Source organism: Vanessa atalanta, chromosome 24, assembly GCF_905147765.1.
Source record: "Vanessa atalanta chromosome 24, ilVanAtal1.2, whole genome shotgun sequence".
NCBI classification, from domain to species: Eukaryota; Metazoa; Arthropoda; class Insecta; order Lepidoptera; family Nymphalidae; genus Vanessa; species Vanessa atalanta.
Window position 1 is genome coordinate 726495 of NC_061894.1, and position 22484 is coordinate 748978.

Here is a 22484-nt window from a genome sequence, read left to right on the forward strand (position 1 = left end):
TGTTCTTTGTCAAAAATCCGAGTACGCTTTAATCAAGTTGGCTGTACAAACACTTGAGACGTCATGTTCAAGATCATTTTTTTATATGTGGCAATGTTGGGGAGTTTACAGCGATGTCTGAACTGCATGGAAAAGTTACTGTTAATAAGAACGAATAATACAAGTGGTCGAAATTTACTCCGTTTTTGGAAGAACTTCGCCAATTTTTTGTATGTAAATTGTGAATAATGTGTTTTATTGGTTATTTATTGTTAGGTTTCCGAAAGACCGTCGAAGTAGACACCACCCACTCGCTGATTATTCCACGGCTGTAAATAGCTCTGTCCCTGTTTAAAGGGTCAGCGAGGTCATGAATCAGTCAGGCATTTGTGCTACCACCGGCCAGTTTGACGTTTTAGGATGCCACTGCACTTTTACTGGTTGCTTTAATCGTAGAGCTGTATAAAGAAATTAACATTAATTGATATATTTTAATTGGTTAATTTGTGTTTATGATTCATTGTGCTCAGCGCTGAAGGAATACACCATGAAGTAATCTGCATGTGAATCTGTGCGCTAGAATGAGCTTCGAACGTTCTCCCCAAATAGGGGAGGAAGCCTGTTACTTTACTGTTAGTTGTCCTGTGCACGTCTGCAAAGGTTTCTAAATTAGTAAAACCGTGTCGCAATTGGTTGCGCGCGAGTAATATCAATAAATTGTAGATCACGCGGATGAGGCAGCATCTAATAATCCATACAATTTAAATATAGAGATGGCAATCTTTACTTTACCAATACAGGCCGCTGCAAAACAAGAAGCGACTTAGCTAGTAGGCCTAATAACATCTTCCTAACATAAAAATAAAACTAAATATAACTTATTGAATGGTGGTGGTGTGACGTCACAGCGACCCACTGTTGTAAGTTAAAGGTCCCTAGATAGTATCAAAAGCTTACTCCTTGTCTCATTGCGTCATGTTCATCAAATGTATTGGGGCCGCTTTCGCTTGACCGTGTCGAGGTTGCGACCCGCGGCCTGAGTCAGCGGGCTACGTGCGGGAATGGCGTTGCCAGTTCTGGTACTTGTGGATTATGACGTTTTAGTTCGTTGGAAGTAGGATATCATTTAAAGATGAGTTGGGACATTTTTTTTCTCCTTGTATCTTTTTTATGAAAGAACTGATAGAATTGAGTAACTATTGATGTCATTGCGTTTTTTTTTAAATATTTTACGATTTTATGTTTGAATGGATACGAATTGTAAATAGGTAAATAAGTATAACAGAGTATTTTACTTATAAAGTACGTTGATCCCGCTATTACTCGCTGATAACAATTCCAGAATGTCTAATAGCGATGCTGAATCAAATATTTGACAAATATTTTGTATAAATTCCAGGTGCAGACATGTCTTTCCAAGGCGAGTACGCCGCGCAGGTGCTCGGGCTGGGCGCGGAGGCGAACGCGACGAGAGACGAGCCCGCCAACCCCGCGCCTCGACCCGCGTCCCGCCCCCTCGCAGATCCCCCGCGGACAGCATCGCCGAAGAAGGAAAATCACACGACCAAATTTAACAATGTAACTACTCATTAATTAAAATTATAGGTGTTCAAGTACAATATCATTGTTGATTACATTTAGTCTTATCAATATTTTTTTGGATGATATTAAGTGAGCTAGGTAACACCTTTTTGTAACGACTTTAAAATGTACTTCAGGCACATGCTGTACCCTAGATCTACGTGATTCAAAAGATAAGAGTTGATATAGTACGTTAATAAACGTGTGCCTCCACAATCGTTCCAGCAGCGCTACGCGGGCGGCGCGGCGGGCGCGGCGGGCGCGGGGGGCGGCGCGGGCGCGGAGGAGGAGGGCGTGCTGGACCTGCGCGCGCGCGACCCGTCCGTCATCTCCGTGGGCTCGCAGCACTCCGGCACGTCGGAGCCCGCCGGCTACCTGGACGCCGTCAGGTGCGTGCTCGGCGCGGGGGGCGGGGGGCGTAGGTCGCCGAGGGTCGCTATAGGGTCGCCTCGTGCCGCAGGTCCACGGTGTCGGTGTACTCGGGCAACTCCACGTCGTCGTCGGAGCGCGACATCCTGGATCTGTCGATGCCCGACAAGAACTGCATGACGGAGGTGTGCTACGTGTGCGGCGACGAGTACAAGCGCGGCACGCTCTACAACCTGCACACCAAGGAGCCCAAGGACAAGGCCGTGAGCATCACCCGCACGCACTCTTTGCGCGAATCGCGAATGCGATGCCCGCTCACCACACATAGTATATATATCCTGTATGGAAATCGACCTATACGAACTCCAAATTTTTTATCATCTTTATATAACATATTATTTTATCTACGTCACCGCGGAGGAGAAAACATAATCGGATACACGCCCTCGCATGATGTGTTCTACGTTAAATTGAAAATTAAAATAACTACATCCTACGAAGTTTAGTGGCTAATTTATTAATTTTTAGATCCCTAGGTCCTGGGTTCTCTTCCCAGCTCGGTTTACTTATAAGTTATTGAGTTCGTTTTGTCTTAAAATTCTAAGTAGCGATGCGGAATCTGGACGTTGCTAACATTCGAACGTGTCGGGTTGCCGACCGTTGCATTATGAGGAGAGGAATCTTTGGGCCATCAACTAGCTGTGTCATCGACCATTAATTAATCATTAAATACTCGTAAGATAATATGAATTCATTTAAACATGAGTCGTCAAACGAGTCCCGTAAATGATTTATAAGTATGCAGTAAGCTCTATCTCGATGCAATGGAAATATGGAATCGACTAAATAGATAAAAATGTAAAAGCGAGTTCACGAAATGATTGACGCGATTAAAATGAAATTAAACAAATTAGCGCGAAACAAGCATCAAATTATTAAAAACGCCTTTTAATCCGAAGGTTACATCTGAACGTTGCGAAGTTCCAAATTAGACAAAACAAAGTTATGCATTTGATAATTTAGTATCTGTTATTGATGTGATACTAATGTCCTTAATTTAAATTTTACTAGTTTAATCATTCGTTGTGATAATTTGAATAAAATAAATATATTGGTCACTTCTATACATAGAGACTGCCACTGTAATAATACTTGGACGGTGCAATTTCCTGTCAAGCTCAGGTTGTAGAGAACGATTTACTCATGAAAGCGACTATCGTTAAATCAGTATCGGCGCGTATTAGTACGAGTGACGCTCGTGCTCACAAGCTGTCTTAGTGTGCGTGAGACAATGACGAGTAGAGACAGCAAAACAATACATATTAGATCTTATTTGTTATATATATATGTTATATAATCTATAAAATATTACGTCCGTTATGTCTGTAGTACACGTAACACAGATACTAACACCGGCTCACTTATCCTTCAAACCGAAACACAAAACTCAGAGGCATTGCCGATTTTCGGTCGAATAAACGACAAGTAAATATGTAACTGTAACGGCGGTACAAATCCGGATAGTTTGCATATAGCCAAATTTTATTTATGGCAGATTCGGTTAAATTATTATTATTAAGGTATGTTTCCGAGTAATCTGATAAACCTATTAAAAAAACTCATTGCCCATACATACGATTAATACAAATATTTGAAGGAATTAAAAAGAAACATACATAACATACATATAACGACACATAACGACAGCTGAAATCAAAATCGTTGGTAATGTTCAATTTTGAATTGTTAATTTAAGAATTACATAACACGTGACTGTGTTACCTACATATAAATGACTCGGCATTTGTGCTGCTGTCTAACAGCGGTACATAGTATGTTGTGAACCGTTCCAACAGGTGAGTGATCCAGTGCTACTACACAAACATAACATCTCAATTCCGATGGTGGGAGTTAACCGACTTAAAAAAGGGAGAGATTAGATTCTTAGGTATGTTCAGGCGTAACCGTATTACCGACGCATCCTAATTTTTGTTTTGAAAGAAGTTTATTCCATTTAAAACTCGTTAGGATCTGATGTTAAATTTCGGAGACCAGAAAACTCTTCGAAGAATACCAGCAAGGCAGAGATTGCTGTAATATGCTATTGAGTTCGTTTTTTTTTTTTGTTAAAAATCTTTTATTCATAGTTTCAATGCCTACGCAAGTCATGCAGGCGGGCCGTCAGTCAGGCTGTCTGCCAATAATATTTATACATATCATTATATAATTTAATAGCAAATATTTAGTCATAATTATTATTGGTGTAAAAATCAGTCCCCGGTGTCAGCAGTGTATCGCCGCTATCTCCGCACCCGGACGTGCCGCGACTCCTCACCTCACCCCACCCCGCTGATAACCCACCCTCGACCCCCACTGACACCACTCTCACCACCATCGCTCGGGGATAACACGAGTCGCCCCCGCACTTCGTTCGAATGACATAAATTCACAACTAGAAACAAGATTAACATCAATTGTAATCCTCTATTTTTGATTTTGATGACGCCTGGAATTTATAACATAAAGGCACACCACACAGGTCGTCTGATGTGCCTCGAAACTATAGAAATGGTACACCAAAGGCACAAATATAAAAAATAAATAAAAAAAGATAAATAAAGATATATTAATGATAAATCCTTAGTAGTGCACAATACAGCTGAGTTATTAGCAAATCGCATGTAATACGTAAATCTAAGGTTTGTTTATCTTTTTTCCTATTTCCATTGGAATAGACTATATGTCAAGTGATACGATATTAATATCCCATGATGGCCTCCCCTCACTTTGTGGAGAAGTTTTGTAGCTTTCTCCACCACGCTGCCCCGATTGGGTTGGTGGATATACACGTGGCAGAATTTCATTGAAATTAGACACACGTAAGCTTCCTCCCGAAGTTTTTCTTCGACGAAATAAATGTCTTAAAAAATAAAATCGAATCCAAAATAATAAACAATGAATGTAAGAGTTTATAAAAATATTGTTTAGTGACCGGTGACGTCATAAATAGTTACAATGATGCAATCAGTAGTACGCTTTAACAACTCATAAAAAACGCGATAGTGTAACGTTATCATGTTATATATGTTATTTATTATATCTGCTTACTGCTGATTATTTATTTAATAATAATTAGTATAAAGTTCTTTATTAGTTATTATACATGTTATTATTCAGTGCAGGATTATGTAGAGCTTAACGCCCGATGAAATATTAAAATATTATAAACCGCTGGCGTAGTTCCGGTTGACGCTCGGGATACGAGACGTGATAATTGCTAGTGTACATTTTGTAATAATTTTATTTTAAAGCTATTTATAAAATACGCGGTACGTTTAACTTGATGCCACTAGTTTTATTCAAAATGAAACGTAAATAAATGCTTTACTTGTATTCGTGGCGTCGCGTTGTGTGCTTTGCGTGAAAACGTTTTAGCTCACAGGTGGGTTGGATGGTGGATACGCCTACTAAAGTTTTCCTGGAGTAACTCTGCTCTGCTCGCGTCTTGTCATGATTCAATGTGTTTAATGACTATATTGCAATACGTTACCAGCCCCATGTATTGATGATTGGAATGACGTGAATCGATTGTATATTCCGACGTTTATAAATAAAGATAATCTCTCGATCAATATTTATTTTGACGTCGGCCGAGCCGGTTGTCGCCGGCCGGTGGGCGCGCCGATGCGACGGGCGCGCGTATTCTTATTGACAACCGACACACGTACAAACAAACATCATGTAAATAGAATTATCGCCGTTTATAAAAAGAACATGTTAACTTTTAAAATTCATGTAATAAAATTGTTTGTTTTGTTAACACTACGTCTCGCATCGTTTGGAAGCGAACGCGTCCTTGACGTGGCTTTTTATCGAGTATTCAATGAATAGCTTTAATGAATTGAGATTAGTTACTAATGGAAACACCACGAGTATATATTTATGTGACTTACGGATCCAACATTATTATATTTGCAACCGCATTCGTAAATTGCTAACGTAAACTGACGTCTCAAATCGATAGTCGTTACGTCATTAGTGTTCTTGCTGCACTTATGTTGCAACAAAAAATCATGACCTCAGCTCGTATAAAAAGGTGACAGCACGTCAACGTTCCACTGGCATGGGTGTAAAAATTCATAAACGTACACGTTTACGTCGTGCGTTCCCTTTTCACCCACACGCACGAAATACGAACACGTCGTTATTACGCACTACATACAGGAAAAAATTGCTTCTCGCCTGTTTTTATGTGACGAGGTGGCTTTCCAGGAGGCAAGTCGCTCCTTGTATGGACTCCGTGTGGCGCCACAGGAGACGCAATAAGTAGGGATGAACGTGAGATAACAAGCTTTCGGAGTATTCGATTCTATAATAAAATTCCGTATATTGTAATTCTACGTTACAATATACATTATAGAGTTAATGGAGAGATCTTGAATGTTCGATACACAAATATATTGTCATATATAATTATTAAACGTTTATTTTTGTTTTTTTTTTTTTTTTAATATGGAGTACCTACGTATTGTGTTTTTCTCGGTACAATAAAATATAGAGCCGCTGGTTGCTTGATATTAAAATTAATGAAGTACATGATGAATCAAAAGAGCCTACTCAAATAAAGTATATTTCTATTTTCATAGTCACATCTACCATGTTACATACACACAACAGATTATTTGCATACGTACGTATGCATAGATGATAAAAAGCATGAAGTTAGAATTAGTCGATTTCCATACAGGATATAATACGTTAATCAACAGAACCCGAGTACGCATGCCATTCATTAGAGTATGTTTTCACATTGAATAAATATGTATGTATTATATGCTTAAAATGATCACATAGTTAATAATTGAAATAACATAAACGATGCACACGGCCGCCCCCGTGCGACACGCGCGCGTAACACGTAACGCGTGCGTAACGCGTAACGCGTGCGTATCGCGTAACGCGCCGCGCTCTGGTTGCAGAACAAGCAGGCGTACTTCCCGATCTTCGGCGAGCAGCACCCGCGGCCGCCGCGCTCGCGGCCCAAGGACGCGCAGGGCACCGTGCGCGCCTGCGCCGCCTGCCACCACCACCTGCTGCAGCAGTGGAGCGCCTACCAGGTGCGCCTCCCACTCCGCTCTGTCCGACAGATTACATCTTTACACTTCACATAATCTCGTAAATAGTTCGTTCGAATGCCTTCTGCGAACACACTTCACTGTTTGTGCAAGACCCGGTATGACGAGTGCAATGTGTGTGTACGTTGCACTCGTCTCGGAGAAGCGACGGAGCAGATTTCGTAATTTATTTGCTACTACGAGGTTTCGACTGCGCGCGAGATGGTGGAATTGTTTAATTGTTAGGTTTCAAATTGTAAAAGTACTAAATTAGTACCCGTTGCAAAATTGATTAGGTCATATTTTTCAAAAAAATAGGCATTTGCGCTTTTAACTTTAAGTAACATTACCGAGCGATTGCATTCACTGCAAAAGTAGGTCGTTAGTTAAAGAATAAATAATAAAATCAGTCTCGCAAATAAATCATCGACAGAAGAACACCGCGCGAGAGCGTGCGTGATAAAAGGATTTTTTTAAATGATAAGATAAGAGACAGTCGATCTGCTCCGTTGATCGACTCGATGGCTCGATGCTATCATCTGTCATTCTTTGATTAATACTTGTTTAGACAAAGATTAATCGTTATTTTGAAATCATATTTATTTTAAAAATATTTCTAATCATTATAAAATTATATATTTCTTAATGCGATTACTTTGACGCTTCTATCAGAAGACTTTGTTTAATTTTTTACCATATGGCTGTACTTTTAATCTATCGTCTAGTTACGTCGAATTTTCTGTTCATGTTTACTGATTCTTTCGATTCCTTATTGAGATATTTAGTTAGAGGATTTGATAATATGAATATATCTATACTAAAAAACGAGGATACGTTTTACAAAAACCTTACTGAAAAAAAAAACAACTAAAGCAATATAAGTTAAACTAAATAGACGACGCGGGGCGTTGTCAGAAGATTTTTGTATGTAAGATGCGCTTCGTAATTTGATTTATTTAGACTATATAGAGACGGGCGTTAATTTTATGTTTTAATGAGTAATATTCAATAACAAACTAACTTAAGTATTTGCGATATTAATTTGCAAATTTTTTAAATGTAATAAATTGTATTGTTTATTTCATATCGAAAACAGATAGATATAAATTGACCCAAAGGGCAGGATCAACGGAGTCCCGATAAGCCCGTAGACGCAATTCACTTCTTATCATCGAAGTTGTAAATATAACATTTCCATTGTCATAAAAAATATTATCTATTACATTTATTGGAAAATAAGTGATTCGTTCTTTCTAATCAATAAATAAATAATATCAAAGTCGTGTATGTTAAACTTAAACACATATGTATACTATATAATATAACAAATTGGGTGATATGTTAGTGAGCCATTTTAAATACCGTAACTTCTATAATTTAAAAAACGATAAAATTATTTTACAAAATATAAGGATTTTTTGGATAAATAATAAATAAATAAGAGAAATTCGTGACCTGCGTAATAAATTAGTGAAATGGACGCGGCCGACGTGGGTCCACAGTTCAATGTTGACATAAAATATTTTCGATCACGCCGACTTTCGAAGAAGACGGTCGAATGCGAGGTGGCCTAACGCCGACCGCAAATATTGATAGCGATCATATGACGCGCGCCCGCCGCGCTCGCGGCGCTCGCGGCACTCCGCGCGCGCCCGCCACCGCGCCGCCGCCCGCCGCCGCCCGCCGCCCGCCGCCCGCCGCCCGCTCGGCGCCCGCGTGTCCCGTCTCCCGTCTGCGAAAGTGGACGTCTCGGTTACAATATGCGAAACGTCGGAGTGTATTACGTGTGAATAGTGAATTTATTGTGACAGTGTATCCGATTTCAGTTGGATTGCTACTTGACTGGATAGGGATACGGATTGTTTACGATTATGTCTCCGGCTACTGAAAAGGTTTGTCTCTCTTATTTAGCCGATTATGAACCTGAGCCTAGATCGCCTCGAGGAACTCGTGAATCTTAACCGATTCATACCGGTCCGAAGCCGGCAAGTGCCACAGAATTTTCATGTGCTTGACTTGTATTTGTGAGAAGTGCATCTGTAAATGTAAATCGGTCACATGCGGTTTAAACCCAGCACTGTCAGGGCGGTTACAAAAAAATATATTTTCATCGGGTAATCAAGGTTAGCCTTTGTAGATATTAATAATAATAATAAATCTCTTTTAATCTCGGAATTCCCATTGTTTCGAAACCTTCAGTTAATTTTAAAATATGTATATGTCGGTCTCGTTTTGTTATCGTATCTGTACTTTCCATTAATAAAACTATTACCTATTTTATGAGATTATAATTACGTTATAAAATATATTAAGATAATCGTAATGCGTTAAATTATTTTACATTACTATTTGTTTATTAAAACAGTCAGTATTGCTCTCGAAATAGCAATACTGACTGTTTTTTTTGACTAAGTCGGCTGCGTAGGTACCACTCACCACATATTATACCGCCAAACATCACTCACAACTCAGTATTGTTGTGTTAGTATTACAGGCACAAAAGACATGCAAGCGCTCTGAGTTCCCAAAATTAGGGAATTGGTAATACGATCATATGACCCTCTTTATAGAGTATCTCAACTTTGGGTAAAACAGCTAGTGTAATATACGTTTTATACATCTTGAATATTGAAAAACTATTGAAAAAATTGAAAATACAAAAAATAATAAATTGATAGCATTAAACTTGATTAAGATTCCCAGTGTTAAAAGTACAGATAGTATTGTCATTTTTTACTTAATACATTGATTATTTATTTTATATATTGCATCGTTTTAATATTCCTAGACATTTTTATGAAGTTAGTCAATTAGGCCAATTCAAATTGTCAATATCGATGACAACTTTGCGTCTGTATTCTGTAACAAAAAACGTTTTTTTTTTTAAAATTATTATTAATTGTTTTCGCTTATTCCAAATTTTTTAAACAGAACTATTTTAGTAATTAAATTATCAAGGCATAAATCTTTAAATGAGGCTAAAGTGCTTTTCGTGAGCCTATTTGAATTAAGATTAGTATTACTTTGATTTTATCTTTTTATTTATTTGGAACAAGAATAGGAAATTCACGCTTGTCACGTCAATAGTCTAAATTAAAGGTAGGTGAAGCTGCGAAGCAAATACAGTATTAGTTTATTAAAACCTCCGTAATGAGCTACAACTTCTAGTATTCGTTTTGTGTATATCGCTTGAGTATTTTTTTTAGTTAGGTCTTACAAAAAAACGTCTCTTTATTTAATCTTTAATATTAAAAAGGAGTGTGTTTGTTTGTATGTAGGGGTAATCTTCAGTAAAACATCTAAGGAAAACATATAATGATAAATTTTCTTTAGTAATTAATTGCACCCGTGCGAAGTCGGGGCGGATCGCTACTGTTATAGATTTTAATATAATTAATAGTTACGATTAAATTAATTTAATTTTCGCTATGTACAAAAGTGACAGTGACAGTAGTGTACTCTAACATGAAAATATCTCCGAGTATTCTGTTTGTTTGTTTACCCAGTTCGCTTCAGACGGCCACACTTTGCATTGTCTTTGTGTAAACACTGACACTTGCATCGAATAGTTCATTGTTTACATATCGTTACGATAAAAACAATTTTATAATCGAAATTTATATTGTGTTCAAATAAAACCTAATTATTACGTACTACTTTCAAAGAAACGATTTAAATTTTACGTTGTTCCATTCCATTCGAATTTGTTTTTTTTTTTTAAACAAACGGAATCAATGTTCCATGTTTATTATTTCGAGACGTAATCCTTCTAATTAAAATTACACATTAACCCCTCGCTCGACTTTCTCGCCGTCTGACCTCAATTAACCTGTTTTTTTATCAATTTACAATAAACACACTGTACTATCAATCGGTTCTATTAATTCTCTGTGCGATGTGTTATCGTATCCAATGGGAATTATTACGTCCGAGCGACCCGCCGACCCGAGTGACTTCTGACTCGGCTATCGGCGCGTCCCTATCGGTAATGTTTAAACGTCTTTAATACCCACTTGTAATGATCGTGTTTTCTTCGTATCAGAAGATTAGAGGGAAAGTTGATTTTACATTACAACGTCTGATTTAATAACATGTACGGTTTCATCACTTTTGCGGTGTAACTTGTACTTAAGATTAAGTCTTTAGGGATTATAACGTTGATAAATATATTTTTATCACGTTTTTTCTTCATGTATTAGAAAGAGACAATGACATTTTGTTATGTAGTTTTGTGTATTAATTTTATAAATCAATAGTTTTTAATATGATACGCATTGTTGTTTAAGATAGTTATTTTTGTCTGTACGTTAAACATTATCGGCTTTACTTGTGAAAAGTTTTCTCTCTTCTGTCACGATTGATTTGTCATTTGATGGAAGAAGACAGCATTGCTTGTATCATAATTGAGGACGCTGTCTTTTTTACTGGTAGATTCTCATGAGGTGCGTGTAAACTTATCAGTATTGTTTTGAAATTAATAAAGGTCATTTGTTATAGATAATATTTATTTTTACTTTTCGGCCACTGCTCTCGGACAGGCCCTCGATATATCTGTATCGATTATTTTGTATCTGAAGCGTTCTCGTCGTTTATTGTTGTTACAATGTTGGAAATTAATATTTCAAGTACGTTCGAGTGTTCAATGAAGTGATTTACTTATCGAAGTTAATCACGAGTGATAATTAAGACCGCAACGATATTTGTCATGATTATTAAAGTATATCTGAATTGTGAGAAAATTATTCATATACAATCTGTAACTTAGCATAGTACCTCGTAGTGATTTCATTTACCTATTCAAATTTTTGCTATCATATACCTATACTAAGATTATAAAGGAGTAAAATTTGTTTGTTTGTTTGTTGTTGGTGATCTCAGAAACAAATGATACCATTCTCAAAAAAAAATCAACATTTATTAATCTAAATTATATTTATATCATGCATATTGCGGAGCTATAACTTTTCTTATGTTTCAAGTCGGAAATAATTTCCTCTGAAAGATATATCCGATTCCAAATGATGTGCAACCAAGAAAATCGTTCGCTGTGAAATGGGCGATCGGATAACTGACCGTGACAATATTTTAATCTTTCTTTGTAAATAAATTGAAAGTGATCGAAGCCGACTCTGTTTGCTAGTATCAGACAAAACTCGAAATTAAATTATATTCGTGAAGTTATCTATAAGTGTAAGTATTATATTCGCATATCGCTATAAGTGATCTGCTGTTACATACTTAGATAAAATATTATAGCAAATAATCAAAATTATAGATAAGATGTACGATATATATGTATGTACATAATGATATACTGTTCCAGTATAATCTCGTTAACGGTTTTATCTGAGATATTATCTTTCATTGATTTATTTAAATTTGTTTCACTTGGCGGTGGACATTAATGCAGCCATTTTATATGCTCCATTCAAAGATTTAATGTAATATGTTTCATAAAACGCTATATTTTAGTTTTACACGCTCAAAAAAATATTATAAATGCGAAATAGTTTAAATTCGATATAAAAAGGCGATTCAAAAATGCTCTCAAGTGCCTAATTGAATAAAGTATATTTCGACTTTGATTTTTAAGTAAGTTTGTTTGTTGGTTATGCTTACTAGTCAAGCGATCATCATGATTTTGTCCGTACATGTCAATAAGGATACAGAAAAGCCAGGTCCTTCCTCAGTACACACGCAGAACCTTGTTTTAAATAGTAAAACATTAAAATCGATTTATATTTACGTACGTAAAACAATTTGTAACACGGAAAAAAATATATCCCGTTTAGTTTCTTTCGCCGGTTCTTCTCAGGTCCGAATCGTTAAATTCCGAACCGGTGGTAGATTTTGACTATCAATAAGCAAGTGTAAACACTTCTATATTGAATAAAGATTTTTGACTTTGACTTTGACATTAACGATGTATGTAGTTTGATGCGACTTAGTACTCGTATTTAAATCAACTGTCAAAGCTATCTGATGCACGGTAGTAAAGTTGATATGGCAGCATCATCTAGTCAGACAAGTTACAACAATATTGACAGTATGATAATCATCCTAATGAAACATAAATATTTCATAGAAAATGCATTATGTATTCATGGTTATCGATCAAGCCGTATCGTAGACTATTCATATCAAATAGATACCCCATCTGGGTAGGTAACACCCACTCGTCAAACATTCTACCGTTAAACAACAACACTCGGCATTGTCGTGTTCCGGTTCCAGTTTGAAGGGTGAGTGAGCCAGTGTAACTACAGGCACAAGGGACAGCATCACAGTTCCGAAGGTTGACGGTGTAGTGACAATAAAATGATGGCTCATATTTCATAAATCGTCAATGTCTATAGGTGTGTGTGAGTCTGTGGTGGCCAATTACAATGAGGCCTGCCTACCATTACAATATAAGGAAAAAACAGAACAGAGAACCAATCCACTTCAACGGTCGCTTTGTTTTTAGTACTTTAATATTAGATTATTTATTTATCAGCGTTTTGATAAACGAGTGAGTAAATTTTGTAAAGTTTCCACTTAACTTCAAGGCGACGATAAAACAGTATCGTCAAAAGATGAAAGCACCTCACTTGTCCTCGACGACCCGCTGACCGGCGATAGCGGCGATAACCCGGCCGGTGGGGTCGCGCCGCCACATGGCTGAATGTCGACCGGTGACGGACTCCATCTATCGACGTTCACGATACAAGTTCACAATATCGTTATCGATTTATGACTTGCATTTTATTTCGTTGGCGTTTTTTATCATTCGACTTGTATGTTTCGTAAGCTTATCTGTTCTCAAAGCATTCATCTAAATCACGTGCAAGTTGAATTCGTTATTATTATTGTTATTACTTAATATTTATTATTTTACCTTGCGACCGTAAAGCTTAACTTGGTTCGGTGTGCCATAGGGTAACGTTATAGATCCGTTTTTATTTATATCATATGACTTTAAAAACATGAGCCTGTTGATACAAGTGAATAATTGAACTTACTTGTATCGTAAGACCTAAAAGATAACCGTATCGTTAAAGCTTGACATCGTCGCGATAACCCGCGGCATGGAATTACGTACCGCGTTGGAATCACGTGAGAATATTCTCGATTAATAGGAAAATGATTGCTATAAATAATTAATTTATTGACTATGAAATCATATGTATATCTCAAAGCGCCTCGGTTATTTACTTACGTCACGTCACATATGTACACGTATAATACTTTTTAACTATTCCGTATATTAGACGACACGATGCATAAATTTGTTCTGTTCATAATATCATGTCTCATGTCGTCATCGGGATTTACCACGTCGTCGATCCCTGTCAAATGGCATGAGTTTGTAACGTTATACTGTCGCAACGCGAACATAATCCGTTTTAAGCCAATGTTAATATCGATATCTAAATTATCGGATTGCCCTAAAAGTTACTATCGGAATTTTTAATTTATGAAAAATAGATATCCATCGGTAATCTTCACTAGTATCGCCGGAACGATACGATTATGCGATACGGAATTTCTTAATCATCGCGAAGTGAATTTTATTAATCGAAAGTCTTTCTATTTGTTTACTGTGACTTGCGTCACCACTCGGAGCACGTCGCTAACCCTTGGCGCGTTGCAGATGCGCGGCGTGCCGGCGCACGAGCGCGTGTACACGCTGCGCACGCGGCCGCCGTCGCTGCTGCCGCCCAGCCCGCTCAGCCTGGCGTCGTCGGGCGACAAGTCGGTGGCGGCGCACGCGCACTCGCCGTCGCTGGAGCGCCCGCCCTCGCAGAGCACGGCCAGCTTCGTGTGCTACGTGTGCGGCGTGTCCGCGCCCAGCTCGCAGCTGCGCCTCGTGTACTGCTGCCCCAACCCCGAGCGCGAGACCTACTACCCCTTCATCACCACGCTCAAGCCGCACCCCGACGCCAGCCCCATCAGCCCGCAAGGTCTCATACTCATTGTACAATCGCTTCGTTTCACTCGACTGCGCCGATTACCGGTTTTCATTTGAATACGTAAGATCTCCGCTCCTGACTTGGGACGTATGGTGCGTTGCAAACGTATATAAAAGGTGAGGTCGCGTTTCAGGCATGGTTCAGATCTGCGCATCGTGTTACAAGAGCATCCCGCACAAATACCCCGCGTACAGCGAGAACGGCGAACCGAACGCGGCGCACAACAACTCACATACCAATAACATTAGGTGAGGTAAACCTTGTTGTTACTACGGCGTCATATTCCTTGCAATATATCACACCTAATACATCACGTACACTCGTCGTCGTATTCCGATGAACACATGTCTCAATAAATGTAAGGTCGGCGTGTCGCGTGCAGGTTCAAGCCGTACGACATGAAGCCGGGCGCGGCCAGCAAGCGGCCGTCCGGCGCGCTGGCGCCGTCGCCGCTGGCGGCCGAGAACGGCATGGGGCTGTACCGCTGCTACGTGTGCGCCGGGCTGTTCCCGCAGCAGTCCATGGAGTGGCTGTCCACGGTGGCGGAGTACATGAACTCGCACGCCATGCACTTCCCGTGCCTGGCGGGCGGCGCGGGCGCGCGCGGCGGGCGCGTGCTGGCGTGCTCGCGCTGCGTGCGCCACCTGGCGCGCCAGTGGGAGCTCATGGACGCCGAGCGCGTGCCGCTGGAGCACCGGCGCTACAACATCCCGTCGCCGCTGCCGCCCGCCGGCGAGCGCGTCATCCCCACGCCGCCCTCCACCACCTCCGAGCGCACCGTGGCCAGCAACAGCGCCTGCACCTCCATCTACTGCTTCCTGTGCGGCCTGCACTCCGACCTCACGCTGGCGCGCGTGCTCTTCGGCCAGCCGCAGGGCAACGCGCCCTACTTCCCCTGCCTGCTCACGCACCAGGTCAGTGCCCGCCTCGCCCCCGTCTCGCCCCCTCCTCCCGACACGTCGTAACGGTGCTCCCTGTCGCAGAGTCATCCCAACGCGGAGCAGCTTCGAGAGAACGGCTCGGCTCTAGTCTGCACATTCTGCTACCACTCGCTGCTGAGCCAATGGAGAAGGTGAGCACGTCTCGAATAAATATTATATTTTGTAAAATAAGAATACGTATCAGTTAGGAATATATCACTATTGTATATTTATATGATGTGAATATAATAAAATAGCCCGCGTGTGTGTCAGGTACGAGGCGCTCGGCGGCTGTCCGGCGGAGAGGCGAGTGTACAACACGCACGACTACCACTGTCATTTGTGCGGCATCAAAACCTACAGAAAAAGAGTACGCGCGCTACCCATCAAGGTGACTCCCCCGTCCCCACCGCCATCATCTCTCCCGTCCTCGCACTCCGCACTACATATATTAAGTATGATTATTCGTCGCAGGAGTTCCCATTCCTGATGCAGAGGCGGACGGAGAATTCGTTACTACTAGAGAACGGAGACTACGCCGTGATCTGCCTCGACTGCTACGAGAGCTTAAGGTGAGTCCGTGTCGGTGCCGATTGGCGGAAGACAGGCGCATTCAGTAACGCGAGCGTGTGTGTGTGTGCGCGCAGGACGCAGGCGGCGGACTACGAGCGGCGCGGCGTGCCGGTGGACAAGCGCGAGTACAACTGGCTGCAGCAGCCGCCGCCGCCCGAGGACAGCGCCGACGTCACCATCGCGCGCCTGCCCTCCGGCGACCGCTCCGACAAGCTGGTCAGTCGGGGCCCGCTGCGGCCCCATCGATACTCTCCTTGGTGGCCTTTGAATATTTCATTATCGAAGTGACAGTAATCGGAGACGTGTACGTGTGCGCCCAGATCCCGCAGTCGCTGGTGGTGCGCGGCGCCAAGCGGCACAGCCCCAAGCACTGCGCCGACCGCCGCCGCGACCGAGACGCAGGTGCGTGCCTCTCCTTACACTTAGTTTAGCGGCATGCGTGCTACGCGTGCCGGATTACATGTGCTACCGAAATAAAACACAATTTAACTGTCTACATCGTTGTGAACAAATTTTCGTACAGCGACATCTATCCGCTAGTGCCCGTAGTAGCTCGGGCGAAGCTCTTAAAACTGAACGCCATCTGTCAGTATAAGGGTTAAACAGGATTTCCTCCTAGAACGATACTTTTATGTACCAAAATGTTTGTTACTAAATATGTTTGTGATAAAGATATACTCTAAATTTTCCTATCGTGTTTCTTTCTTTTGAACTCAATTGAACACACAATTATTATTCTCTGACGAAACGAGAGAAACGTTTCAATGGATTACTTGTGATATTTTGATAAGAAGGCGCGTTTTACTTAATCAAAAAATTGGTTACTTGATTTTATGAAGCAAATACAATCGTTCAATTCAGCAAATCAAAGAGTTGAACTAAAATTTTAATTGCAAGATTTAACTGCATATAATAAGGCGTGACGTCAAAATAAATTGTTAGAAGAAACACAGAAATATGCATTTATTATATATATCTGTAATTACTCAGTTTAGTGACTCTCAAATATCAAAAATATTGCTAAGACAAGACAAAACCGTAAATAACATTGAAATATTACAGAAAAATGAACCCTTGCCAAGTGATCCCGTAATGTCGTCGGGTCTCGAGCCCTTTTTCGTATCACTGTCTTAACTTTCATCCGGAAAGGAACGTGAAGCTTCATGAATGCCAATATGGAATTTATTGCAAGGCATTCGTGCTTTTTTTAGAATACCAGCCTAATAACAAACTTTATAACGCAAACAATAGAGTACAATATCGCTCAGCAAAACGATAATAAGTTTCGATGTAAAGCGGTAAATAGTCTCTAAAGCGTAGGTATTTAGGCCTAATTTCGTGTGTCGAGGACTATGCGATATCTCGTAACTGGGTCGGATATTATGAGAGGAAGTCGAGGATATCACAACATATTGGTGTTTCGCGTAGATTGGTCGGTCGTGGTGCGAGGTGTAAGCGGAGCGGGTTTTGATTTATCAAAGTAGAAAACTAAGAAAGTCCGGTTGATGGGTTATGTGCAAACTCGTCTGGGTCAGTACCACTCGCTAATGGGTCATTCTTACGCTAAACAGCAATAAATGGTCGATGGTGACTATAAACCGACTATAAACGACCTCCTAGGTCGTATATTACCGTCCTATTTAAACTAATAATATTTATATTTATTTTCAATGATTAGTGGGGTTGAAGCTGGCTTCACACCAAAGTTAATAAAATTAAGTTCAGTCCGTGAAAGCGTAACGAGCAGAGTTACCTTTGCATTTATAATATTAGTACATAATCCAACTTCAACAGAGACACTGTTGTACTCCTATACGTTATTTAAATTTGATGTACATGTTTTCCGAAGTAATTACCGATTTTTATAGTTAGGAAAGTCTGTATAACATTTACACGATATGAACTTTACATATCAAGTATGTATGTTTTTTGTAACACATTTTCTATATCCGCTATTAGCGTGTGCGTCGCGCTGTTCCCAATTACCCAGTGGGAGTGACGTCACGGACCTGCGACCCGATATCAGAATTGATTCAGTATTCGATAAATTCCCTTCGCCACTCGGACATCGGCTGGCGTCATTTGGTTATTCAAATGATAACTATTCCGATACAGCGCTCCATTCTAAACATAATATCCAATATGAAGTTTTATAGAGACGGATTTTAACTATTTTGCCTGTATGTATGTATGTATGTATGTTGTTTATAACAGTTTGTTTTTGTTTGTAATAGTACATTATATGTAGTTCAAAGATTTGGCACATCAAGGTTAGGAATTTATCGCTTCATTCTGCCTCTTATCTCATTAATAAGGTTTAGAACTTATGCAAACCACGACGTTCCAATGCAGTTTGGGAGAATTACATGTGGCAGAATGTCATTTGACATATGCAGGATCCCACGCTATGTCTTTTACCACCGAGCACAGATTATATATTGCACAGGCTTTTGTCATAATACATGTCGAAATTATCTCGCTTTTTTCGATAATGTCAAAGCGATTATTTGTGCAGGCTTATCTCACACATACCAGCTAAAAAACTGTAATGAAAACAATTTCAAAGTGGCTCCGAGTTAAACTTATTATTATAGAACGAGATAATCTTGAAGAAACCCAACAACTGTATTAATAAAGCGCTTCGGGTGCGGTGCAGTCGGAGCATAAACCGGCGAGCTATATTTACACGATGCGGTATGTCGTGTATGTATTGTGCGATATTTATAAATAAAGAAGAATGACTCATTTATATATATAATTATAATTGATGTAAATTACTACATACTCGTATTTACAGAAATATTCATCAAACAGAGTCAAATTCGACAAATGGTTAGAACAAATGTCAGTTCCGGGTAAAATATCGGCAACAAACGTTACCGAAATTCCATATTGAGTACATGCATATGAGTTTTCAAATCTCGCGCTCTGCTGTGAAGCAACGTGGTGGAACAAACTTCAAACCGTATTTAGAGAGGAGTCATCTGCCGATCAGTGAGACATTATGAGCATTTATTTGAGATAAATAAAGATACCATATCGAATATAATATTTAATATATATTTATTATATAAATTAATATTTTATATCAATATTAAGGTCTGTAGCAAATATGGAATTTAATTGTTTTATAAAAACTATTTGATTCCTCAGAAACGATATATCGTAAAGGGTAAAATAAATTCACACATTAATTTAGATTTATCTCGGTATTCACAGCGACCAACGTTTATTTAGACCATAGTCTTTATAAGGAGTTCTACCGCCGTATTACAGGCATTCGAAAATATTTGAATGATCGTAACAAAATCTATATGTACAGATTTAAAATAAATGGGTTGTAATATGTAAATATATACACGAAATGCTATTTAATTGTTTGTAAAATATAATGTAGCCGTATTAAAAAGTCAATCCTAGGACGTAACTTGAAACTGTAATATTTCATAGCAAAAAGATAAATCTTCAGAGTAGCTCATTGAACGTTTTCAACCAAGCAACTCCACTCCGCCGGAGTGCTTACTTTCTGTAAAGTTTGTAAGATAAAGTTGGGTTAATTCATGCAGCTTTGAACGAGGTACGTTAAAACGATAGGGAAGCTCCGAGAGAACTGTTTAAGTATTGTGGCGCCCGACGTGGGGCTAGCATGTTTGTCGTAAAACTTCGTAATTCACTTGATATCGAACAAAGATACATTACGTTAAAGAATTATTATTTTTGAATGTAACTTTAAATTCTTTTACAGAAAATCTCCCTTTTATAACAATGTTTTTAGGTTTATAGTCTAACGTACGTCCTTCGCCAATCTTGATAAATTTTGAGTTTAATTGCAATTTCTCTAACAGACTAGGAGCGATATTCATATTATTGCAATTTAAGTTCGCGCATATATCATGATTTGCTTTTAATACTTTATTTAAGGTCGTTAAGATAATATTTAAATTAACTTCATCGTAATCAATACGAAGATTACCGTGGGATAAAATCTCCCTAATATGTTATTGACTTCGTTGACGCCGTTAATAAAAACTCGTCTGTTCCATTGTCCAAGACTATAGGGACTTGTTTACGTTAGGGTTAGACATAAAGCGGAGGACAAAATTGCCCTCTGAATGCAAAGGCGCGCACTCACACGTAGCCGGCGGGCGCGTTTGCTCAACCGTATCGCTAAAAGTCGGATTGTGACGGCCTCTAGTGGAGTACGTTGCGGCACGGATTAGTGATGTTTGGATGTGTCGATAATTGCTATACAATAACAGGTGTTCAAATATATTGGAACGAAAGCGTTAAAAATGGAGTCAAGAAACATTATTATAGGACAGCGGAATATATAGTTTAACAAAAGTTTTTATTTTTTATCTAAAGAAACGGGTTAAAATTATTTCCTGCGTTTCAGAATACAGTTTCCCCTAACATTTGGTTCTGGTACTGTTTCAATCAAACGTTGTTATTTACTTGTCATTAACCCTCCGATATACTCAATAGGACTTGTAGCAATAATTGTAGTTGTAGTTTTTTTAAACAACCTCCAATATACTACTTTTGAAACACTTTCTCTGCGTGACATTTATCATGAATTTACATCATAAAGCGAGCAACACTAAGTGCAAGTAATATTGGCGGTCCATTATCGGCTCGGCATCAGCGTACACACCGATATCGATAGTTCAACAGCTATGTCTCTAAAGCCAGCCTTTGTTCTAACACGGTAGGGCTCTCGTGCGATGTCGGCGATACCGCCTCGTGCCCCTTTTGTCTTTGTTTTGCTTCCACAGCGCTGCGTCCGATTTTATCCCCGCCAAGAGTCCAAACAGACTTTTTGTTTTGCCTTTCATACTGTGACATCGTTATTTTTACCCCTTGAAATTTCAAAATCACTGTCAAAGTTTACGTACTTGATACGATTTTTGTGGGATTATTTTTATATTACGATCAGAAATTCCGGTGTGGACGTTTATTATTTTATTTATGATTTACACTGAAGTAAAGAGTAATAATTAAAATAGACTTGTGGAGCTGCTTTTATTTGCTATCCTTTGGCTCGCATACTGATCATTTTACGACACTGTAAATTATTTGATCTTACAACAAATACTAATAAACGGAAACTATTAATGGAACATGACAATGATGTACATGTGTTAATTACATAAAAGGTCATTTTTAAAGTATATTTTCGATATGGAAGCGGTGGCGAGAGTAAAAAATGTGATAAGTTGTATTCTTGACCATAAAAGATTAAAAGGTTCGTAAGAGATTGTCCAATCTATGCATGTAACATCCTAAAACACTTTTGCATTCGTAGTAATATAAGTATTCAATAATAACATCAAAATGTAAAAAATAAGTATAATTCGATCAAATAGAAGCAGTTCATTACTTTCGGCTAGTCTCCTGTATATAAATCCTTTACCCGCACTGCGCATGCCCAGTCGTCGTACGGATTATTTGGCGACGTTTGTGTGGGCTTTTACTATTGCGTGTAGCTCGTTACGTTGGTCCCTTTCGTAAGCCATAAGCCAACTATTCCGATGTACTCGACTATGTATTTGTTCTTTGATAATAATAAATTACTAACATTTTTTTTTTTTTCTCTAGGTATATAGTTTGCAATTGACTTATTCGAAGTATTGTTTTAAACTCTTTTGAATCATAATTACACAAGTTTGATAGAAATTAATATTATATCTATGATTTATTTACAGTTCTGTTTAAAGATAAATTGATGATTTCAGCTATAATTTAATTACATATTAATACGTTACATGTGAACAATAAATACCATATTATTGTACATAATTTAAAAAAAAAACAACGAATACGAGGGATTGCTAATTATTGAGTATAAAATTAAAAAATCTAAATCGAATTATACTTTATTCAAGTAGGGTTTTACAATTGCTATTTAACAAACTATATTAAGTGAATCTGCCATAAATTCTCTTAATCGATTTTTGTAAATTAGTATACCTAAAAAATGTTTAAAATTGCTATTT

The 22484-nt window shown here is 38.9% G+C and overlaps 1 protein-coding gene across 2 annotated transcripts in view; it reads left to right on the top strand.

The window, feature by feature from the left end:
- The window catches only part of LOC125073598, a 136551-nt gene that overhangs the window by 62843 nt on the left and 51224 nt on the right, over window positions 1-22484 (top strand). The window contains exons 4-15 of one of the 2 annotated variants that reach the window (XM_047684482.1): window positions 1379-1557; window positions 1786-1949; window positions 2021-2192; window positions 6909-7046; window positions 14677-14986; window positions 15129-15243; window positions 15378-15909; window positions 15979-16067; window positions 16189-16306; window positions 16390-16487; window positions 16563-16704; window positions 16809-16890. In XM_047684482.1, coding sequence (XP_047540438.1) covers window positions 1379-1557; window positions 1786-1949; window positions 2021-2192; window positions 6909-7046; window positions 14677-14986; window positions 15129-15243; window positions 15378-15909; window positions 15979-16067; window positions 16189-16306; window positions 16390-16487; window positions 16563-16704; window positions 16809-16890 — 2139 coding nt within the window. The remainder of the gene's footprint in view (window positions 1-1378; window positions 1558-1785; window positions 1950-2020; window positions 2193-6908; window positions 7047-14676; window positions 14987-15128; window positions 15244-15377; window positions 15910-15978; window positions 16068-16188; window positions 16307-16389; window positions 16488-16562; window positions 16705-16808; window positions 16891-22484) is intronic. The other variant, XM_047684483.1, reaches the window with a different exon arrangement.